The sequence below is a fragment of the Pseudophryne corroboree genome, chromosome 6 (genome assembly GCF_028390025.1).
Source record: "Pseudophryne corroboree isolate aPseCor3 chromosome 6, aPseCor3.hap2, whole genome shotgun sequence".
Lineage (NCBI taxonomy): Eukaryota > Metazoa > Chordata > Amphibia > Anura > Myobatrachidae > Pseudophryne > Pseudophryne corroboree.
In genome coordinates, this window is record NC_086449.1 from 10,277,836 (window position 1) to 10,287,274 (window position 9,439).

Consider the following 9,439-nt stretch of genomic DNA (forward strand, 5'->3'; position numbering starts at 1 on the left):
AGGAGTAATTATAAGAAATTACTGCTACAGGTCCAACACACTGAGCGAAAGATAGTACACCCCCTACAACCCGCGGGACATCAAAGCTGCCACTGATAGCACCCCCCACCGCTACCGCTGGAGGATAGGTAGGGGGCCCAGTGCATTGCTGTGCCCAGGGGCCTACACTGCTGTTAAGACGGCCCTGCCTGCAACTAACCTCTCCCTCCTGTAGCCTATCCTTAACCGTTCCCTCCCACAGCCTAAGAACATAGATGTCCACCGGATCCATCACAAAGTCCTCAGCAACTGCTTACGCAGCATTGACACAGAAATGAGAAACGCGACAGCAGCTGATAGCAGAAACATGCCCTGAAAACGGCAGTGACCCACCTGCATTTTTGCTACCACACCCTGTTACCTCCCCCATACGGTCCCTTCTTGTCAATCACTCTCAGTTTAAATCCTCACAAGAGGTACCTTGACACGTGCGCAGTGCAATTGCAGCACATACGCAGACTACTGATAATCGCTCTGTTGTGTGAACATTAGTATTGCGTGAAAATTGGAATCAAGCCCTGTGTACAGTAGGACAACACAAGCTGCCAATGCCGCATGCTGTGACTTGTAGTTGTAGGAGCTAGCGAGATTGTACCAGGTTTAGTAGACTGTTTTTCAGTTTCGAGCAATAAAATTTTGTAAGTGAAGGTTCCAGTAATAATAAAATATACATATACACACCCGGGCGCTGGAAAGTGCAAGGATGGGGATGCCCACTTCCAGCTTCTAAGGATGGTGCATTACCGTCTGGTGTGTCCTCAGGTGTTTTGGATAGGATTCGGTTTTTGGTTCAATTAAAAATTGAGAAAAAATTAATCTATAATCATCAATAAAAAAAATTTAAAAAATGTATAAAACAGCAAAAATCGTGCCATTTTTACAATCCAAAACCCAAATCCAAATTCCGAGCCATGGGAAGAGTCCTGGTTTGGATCGGAGCTCCTCGGGAGATCTGTACCGGCTTTTGGTTCGGTTCAGATTTACAAAATTCATGTGGATTCACAATTCTGGAGATTCGAACTGCACATCTCTAATGTAAACTTGATTAAGAGAACCAGAAAGCTATCCCTAATAAATTACAGAATTCTATCTACATTAGTCGAATTGTACATTACAGTACTCGCCTAATGGCCCTTTTCACCTCTTGGTTCCTCAGACTGTATATAAATGGATTCAGCATTGGAGTCATTACTGTATATAATACAGAAGCAATCTTGTCTTGTGTCTTTACGACTTTGGAGGGAGAGCGCAGGTAAGTGAAGAAAATGGTCACATAGAAGATGGAGACACACGTGAGATGTGAGGAGCAGGTGCTGAATGCTTTCCGCCTGCCCTCAGCAGACTTCATCCGTAGAATGGAAGTAATGATGAAGATGTATGAGATCAGGATGATTAGAAATGGCACCAAGGCACAAGAAGCTACAATACAAACAGCTTCCATGACACAGGTGAAAGTATCAGAGCAGGACAGCTGGAGCAGTGGAGAGAGGTCACAGTAGAAGTGGTCTATAAGGTTGGATCCACAGAACTGGAGGCTGAATATACAGCTGATCTGCACAGATGATTGCATGAAGCTGATGGAGAAAGCCAGGACAACCAAATACATAGTTATGTTCTTAGTCATTATAGAGACATAATGGAGAGGGTGGCAGATGGCAACATACCTGTCATATGCCATGTTTGCAAGAAGTATACATTCAGTACATACCAGGGCAGCATAGAAGAAGAACTGAAGGGCACACCCAACAAATGTGATGGCCTTCCTCGTGGAGAAAAGGTCGGAGATCATTTTAGGAGTTATAACTGAGGAGTAGAAAACATCCACCAGGGAGAGGTAGCTCAGGAAGAAGTACATTGGAGTTCGGAGGTTGGAGCTGATATGGACAATGGCCATCAAACCGATGTTCCCCACTAAAGTCACAATGTAGACAAGTGAGAAGAGTATGAAGAGGAATGGGGTGAGTTTCCCGTTGTCAGTGAGTCCAGAAAACACAAACACTCTCACTTGGGTCTTGTTCATGATGTCCATTAATTTCTCTATATGTTGTGGGGAAGAAAAATATTAATGAAGCTATAGAAAGTAACCATGCTAATATTACATAGTGTAATGCAACTGGTAACAAGGGACTATGTCCAAGGACAGGAACTGAACCACACTGTATGGGCAGATGTTAAAAAAACCTTCTAAATTAACAAGTGAGATGTTGTTTATAGCAACCAACCAGCTTCTACTTATTATTTATCTAGTACATTCTATAAAATTTAAATATGAGTTTTGGATTGCAAAAATTAGATGATTTACGAGGTTTTTCATCATTTATGAAATTGATTTGTATCAATGATTATCAATTTTATTTATTGATTTTAAACCAAACTGAAATCCCAATCAAAACATTTGAGGGTGGTTTGCGAAAGCCAAAACCAAGACACGATAATGATTTAGTGCCAGAACCAATACACGGGGTCCACGCACGACTCTAGTCCTATTTGGAACATTTTATATAGTACATGTCACCCTATGTAACAAAGAGGGTGTAAATCCTTAGTGACTTCATCTTAGAATTTTATGAAAGACTCTTCAAATATCCAGAATGTATAACTTTAAGCGGAGGAGGCCTGCTTCTATGAAGACTAGTAAAGAGTAGAGATGAGCGCCTGAAATTTTTCGGGTTTTGTGTTTTGGTTTTGGGTTCGGTTCCGCGGCCGTGTTTTGGGTTCGACCGCGTTTTGGCAAAACCTCACCGAATTTTTTTTGTCGGATTCGAGTGTGTTTTGGATTCGGGTGTTTTTTTAAAAAAACACTAAAAAACAGCTTAAATCATAGAATTTGGGGGTCATTTTGATCCCATATTATTATTAACCTCAAAAACCATAATTTCCACTCATTTTCAGTCTATTCTGAATACCTCACACCTCACAATATTATTTTTAGTCCTAAAATTTGCACCAAGGTCGCTGGATGACTAAGCTAAGCGACACTAGTGGCCGACACAAACACCTGGCCCATCTAGGAGTGGCACTGCAGTGTCACGCAGGATGTCCCTTCCAAAAAACCCTCCCCAATCAGCACATGACGCAAAGAAAAAAAGAGGCGCAATGAGGTAGCTGACTGTGTGAGTAAGATAAGCGACCCTAGTGGCCGACACAAACACCGGGCCCATTTAGGAGTGGCACTGCAGTGTCACGCAGGATGTCCCTTCCAAAAAACCCTCCCCAATCAGCACATGACGCAAAGAAAAAAAGAGGCGCAATGAGGTAGCTGACTGTGCGAGTAAGATTAGCGACCCTAGCGGCCGACACAAACACCGGGCCCATTTAGGAGTGGCACTGCAGTGTCACGCAGGATGTCCCTTCCAAAAAACCCTCCCCAATCAGCACATGACGCAAAGAAAAAAAGAGGCGCAATGAGGTAGCTGACTGTGTGAGTAAGATTAGCGACCCTCGTGGCCGACACAAACACCGGGCCCATTTAGGAGTGGCACTGCAGTGTCACGCAGGATGTCCCTTCCAAAAAACCCTCCCCAATCAGCACATGACGCAAAGAAAAAAAGAGGCGCAATGAGGTAGCTGACTGTGTGAGTAAGATTAGCGACCCTAGTGGCCGACACAAACACCGGGCCCATTTAGGAGTGGCACTGCAGTGTCACGCAGGATGTCCCTTCCAAAAAACCCTCCCCAATCAGCACATGACGCAAAGAAAAAAAGAGGCGCAATGAGGTAGCTGACTGTGTGAGTAAGATTAGCGACCCTAGTGGCCGACACAAACACCGGGCCCATTTAGGAGTGGCACTGCAGTGTCACGCAGGATGTCCCTTCCAAAAAACCCTCCCCAATCAGCACATGACGCAAAGAAAAAAAGAGGCGCAATGAGGTAGCTGACTGTGTGAGTAAGATTAGCGACCCTAGTGGCCGACACAAACACCGGGCCCATTTAGGAGTGGCACTGCAGTGTCACGCAGGATGTCCCTTCCAAAAAACCCTCCCCAAACAGCACATGACGCAAAGAAAAATAAAAGAAAAAAGAGGTGCAAGATGGAATTGTCCTTGGGCCCTCCCACCCACCCTTATGTTGTATAAACAAAACAGGACATGCACACTTTAACCAACCCATCATTTCAGTGACAGGGTCTGCCACACGACTGTGACTGATATGACGGGTTGGTTTGGACCCCCCCCAAAAAAGAAGCAATTAATCTCTCCTTGCACAAACTGGCTCTACAGAGGCAAGATGTCCACCTCATCATCACCCTCCGATATATCACCGTGTACATCCCCCTCCTCACAGATTATCAATTCGTCCCCACTGGAATCCACCATCTCAGCTCCCTGTGTACTTTGTGGAGGCAATTGCTGCTGGTCAATGTCTCCGCGGAGGAATTGATTATAATTCATTTTAATGAACATCATCTTCTCCACATTTTCTGGATGTAACCTCGTACGCCGATTGCTGACAAGGTGAGCGGCGGCACTAAACACTCTTTCGGAGTACACACTTGTGGGAGGGCAACTTAGGTAGAATAAAGCCAGTTTGTGCAATGGCCTCCAAATTGCCTCTTTTTCCTGCCAGTATAAGTATGGACTGTGTGACGTGCCTACTTGGATGCGGTCACTCATATAATCCTCCACCATTCTTTCAATGGTGAGAGAATCATATGCAGTGACAGTAGACGACATGTCCGTAATCGTTGTCAGGTCCTTCAGTCCGGACCAGATGTCAGCATCAGCAGTCGCTCCAGACTGCCCCTGCATCACCGCCAGCGGGTGGGCTCGGAATTCTGAGCCTTTTCCTCGCACCCCCAGTTGCGGGAGAATGTGAAGGAGGAGATGTTGACAGGTCGCGTTCCGCTTGACTTGACAATTTTCTCACCAGCAGGTCTTTCAACCCCAGCAGACTTGTGTCTGCCGGAAAGAGAGATCCAAGGTAGGCTTTAAATCTAGGATCGAGCACGGTGGCCAAAATGTAGTGCTCTGATTTCAACAGATTGACCACCCGTGAATCCTTGTTAAGCGAATTAAGGGCTCCATCCACAAGTCCCACATGCCTAGCGGAATCGCTCCGTGTTAGCTCCTCCTTCAATGTCTCCAGCTTCTTCTGCAAAAGCCTGATGAGGGGAATGACCTGACTCAGGCTGGCAGTGTCTGAACTGACTTCACGTGTGGCAAGTTCAAAGGGCATCAGAACCTTGCACAACGTTGAAATCATTCTCCACTGCGCTTGAGACAGGTGCATTCCACCTCCTATATCGTGCTCAATTGTATAGGCTTGAATGGCCTTTTGCTGCTCCTCCAACCTCTGAAGCATATAGAGGGTTGAATTCCACCTCGTTACCACTTCTTGCTTCAGATGATGGCAGGGCAGGTTCAGTAGTTTTTGGTGGTGCTCCAGTCTTCTGTACGTGGTGCCTGTACGCCGAAAGTGTCCCGCAATTTTTCTGGCCACCGACAGCATCTCTTGCACGCCCCTGTCGTTTTTTAAATAATTCTGCACCACCAAATTCAAGGTATGTGCAAAACATGGGACGTGCTGGAATTTGCCCATATTTAATGCACACACAATATTGCTGGCGTTGTCCGATGCCACAAATCCACAGGAGAGTCCAATTGGGGTAAGCCATTCCGCGATGATCTTCCTCAGTTGCCGTAAGAGGTTTTCAGCTGTGTGCGTATTCTGGAAACCGGTGATACAAAGCGTAGCCTGCCTAGGAAAGAGTTGGCGTTTGCGAGATGCTGCTACTGGTGCCGCCGCTGCTGTTCTTGCGGCGGGAGTCCATACATCTACCCAGTGGGCTGTCACAGTCATATAGTCCTGACCCTGCCCTGCTCCACTTGTCCACATGTCCGTGGTTAAGTGGACATTGGGTACAACTGCATTTTTTAGGACACTGGTGAGTCTTTTTCTGACGTCCGTGTACATTCTCGGTATCGCCTGCCTAGAGAAGTGGAACCTAGATGGTATTTGGTAACGGGGGCACACTGCCTCAATAAATTGTCTAGTTCCCTGTGAACTAACGGCGGATACCGGACGCACGTCTAACACCAACATAGTTGTCAAGGCCTCAGTTATCCGCTTTGCAGCAGGATGACTGCTGTGATATTTCATCTTCCTCGCAAAGGACTGTTGAACAGTCAATTGCTTACTGGAAGTAGTACAAGTGGGCTTACGACTTCCCCTCTGGGATGACCATCGACTCCCAGCAGCAACAACAGCAGCGCCAGCAGCAGTAGGCGTTACACGCAAGGATGCATCGGAGGATTCCCAGGCAGGAGAGGACTCGTCAGAATTGCCAGTGACATTGCCTGCAGGACTATTGGCATTCCTGGGGAAGGAGGAAATTGACACTGAGGGAGTTGGTGGGGTGGTTTGCGTGAGCTTGGTTACAAGAGGAAGGGATTTACTGGTCAGTGGACTGCTTCCGCTGTCACCCAAAGTTTTTGAACTTGTCACTGACTTATTATGAATGCGCTGCAGGTGACGTATAAGGGAGGATGTTCCGAGGTGGTTAACGTCCTTAGCCCTACTTATTACAGCTTGACAAAGGGAACACACGGCTTGACACCTGTTGTCCGCATTTCTGTTGAAATAGTTCCACACCGAAGAGCTGATTTTTTTGGTATTTTCACCAGGCATGTCAACGGCCATATTCCTCCCACGGACAACAGGTGTCTCCCCGGGTGCCTGACTTAAACAAACCACCTCACCATCAGAATCCTCCTGGTCAATTTCCTCCCCAGCGCCAGCAACACCCATATCCTCCTCATCCTGGTGTACTTCAACACTGACATCTTCAATCTGACTATCAGGAACTGGACTGCGGGTGCTCCTTCCAGCACTTGCAGGGGGCGTGCAAATGGTGGAAGGCGCATGCTCTTCACGTCCAGTGTTGGGAAGGTCAGGCATCGCAACCGACACAATTGGACTCTCCTTGTGGATTTGGGATTTCGAAGAATGCACAGTTCTTTGCGGTGCTACTGCTTTTGCCAGCTTGAGTCTTTTCATTTTTCTAGCGAGAGGCTGAGTGCCTCCATCCTCATGTGAAGCTGAACCACTAGCCATGAACATAGGCCAGGGCCTCAGCCGTTCCTTGCCACTCCGTGTGGTAAATGGCATATTGGCAAGTTTACGCTTCTCCTCCGACAATTTTATTTTAGGTTTTGGAGTCCTTTTTTTACTGATATTTGGTGTTTTGGATTTGACATGCTCTGTACTATGACATTGGGCATCGGCCTTGGCAGACGACGTTGCTGGCATTTCATCGTCTCGGCCATGACTAGTGGCAGCAGCTTCAGCACGAGGTGGAAGTGGATCTTGATCTTTCCCTAATTTTGGAACCTCAACATTTTTGTTCTCCATATTTTAATAGGCACAACTAAAAGGCACCTCAGGTAAACAATGGAGATGGATGGATACTAGTATACAATTATGGACGGACTGCCGAGTGCCGACACAGAGGTAGCCACAGCCGTGAACTACCGTACTGTACTGTGTCTGCTGCTAATATAGACTGGTTGATAAAGAGATGTCGTAGTATGTATGTATGAAGAAGAAAGAAAAAAAAACCACGGTTAGGTGGTATACAATTATGGACGGACTGCCGAGTGCCGACACAGAGGTAGCCACAGCCGTGAACTACCGTACTGTACTGTGTCTGCTGCTAATATAGACTGGTTGATAAAGAGATGTCGTAGTATGTATGTATAAAGAAGAAAGAAAAAAAACCCACAGTTAGGTGGTATACAATTATGGACGGACTGCCGAGTGCCGACACAGAGGTAGCCACAGCCGTGAACTACCGTACTGTACTGTGTCTGCTGCTAATATAGACTGGTTGATAAAGAGATGTAGTAGTATGTATGTATAAAGAAGAAAGAAAAAAAAACCACGGGTAGGTGGTATACAATTATGGATGGACTGCCGAGTGCCGACACAGAGGTAGCTACAGCCGTGAACTACCGTACTGTGTCTGCTGCGACTGGATGATAAATAATGATATAAAAAATATATATATATCACTACTGCAGCCGGACAGGTATATATATTATATAATGACGGACCTGCTGGACACTGTCTGTCAGCAGAATGAGTTTTTTATAGAATAAAAAAAAAAAACACCACACAAGTGAAGTCACACGACGAGTGTTTAACTTTTTCAGGCAATCACAATATAGTATACTACTAACTATACTGGTGGTCAGTGTGGTCAGGTCACTGGTCAGTCACACTGGCAGTGGCACTCCTGCAGCAAAAGTGTGCACTGTTTAATTTTAATATAATATGTACTCCTGGCTCCTGCTATAACCTATAACTGGCACTGCAGTGCTCCCCAGTCTCCCCCACAATTATAAGCTGTGTGAGCTGAGCACAGTCAGATATATAATATATATACATAGATGATGCAGCACACTGGGCTGAGCAGTGCACACAGATATGGTATGTGACTGTCTTGTACTCCTGGCTCCTGCTATAACCTATAACTGGCACTGCAGTGCTCCCCAGTCTCCCCCACAATTATAAGCTGTGTGAGCTGAGCACAGTCAGATATATAATATATACATAGATGATGCAGGCATGCAGCACACTGGGCTGAGCAGTGCACACAGATATGGTATGTGACTGAGTCACTGTGTGTACCGTTTTTTTCAGGCAGAGAACGGATATATTAAATAAAACAACTGCACTGCTGGTGGTCACTGTGGTCAGTCACTAAACTCTGCACTCTCTTCTACAGTATCAGCCTCAGGTCAATCTCTCTCTCTCTCTCCTAATCTAAATGGAGAGGACGCCAGCCGCGTCCTCTCCCTATCAATCTCAATGCACATGTGAAAATGGCGGCGACGCGCGGCTCCTTATATAGAATCCGAGTCTCGCGAGAATCCGACAGCGTCATGATGACGTTCGGGCGCGCTCGGGTTAACCGAGCAAGGCGGGAAGATCCGAGTCGCTCGGACCCGTGAAAAAAAACATGAAGTTCGTGCGGGTTCGGATTCAGAGAAACCGAACCCGCTCATCTCTAGTAAAGAGTCATACTTAGCTCTTCATAGCTGTGGAACACTGAGAGTTCTGTCTTGACGTCCGGTGGATGGATGTCTGCATTGATGTTAAACTGGAGACAAGCGTTCCTATTGGTTGCTGTTGAAGGGAGCAGTGCAAATAAGCTTTTGATAGGAACAGTGCAAATGAAATGAAATAATAAGTAAGGAGACTGGAGAGGGGCTAATATAGCAGATCTTGGAATGTAACTGTAGTGGGAATGAAGCGGTCAAAAGAGAAGACAATTAGGTAACAGATAAATAGAAATGAGGAGAGAAATGATAGGGACTAAGATAAATAAAAAGTGAAAAAGTAAAATACAGTATAAATAATATACGAAAATGAATTGGAAAGAATGGAATAGAAATTGAC

At 45.9% G+C, this 9,439-nt stretch overlaps 1 protein-coding gene across 1 annotated transcript; it reads right to left on the reverse strand.

Annotated features, from left to right (window-relative positions):
* Positions 1-1,150: 1,150 nt before the first annotated feature.
* LOC134934758 (olfactory receptor 5B21-like) lies at positions 1,151-2,068 on the reverse strand. The gene has a single exon (XM_063930124.1). The coding sequence runs from the start codon at positions 2,066-2,068 to the stop codon at positions 1,151-1,153; it is 918 nt and encodes a 305-aa protein (XP_063786194.1).
* Positions 2,069-9,439: the final 7,371 nt, after the last annotated feature.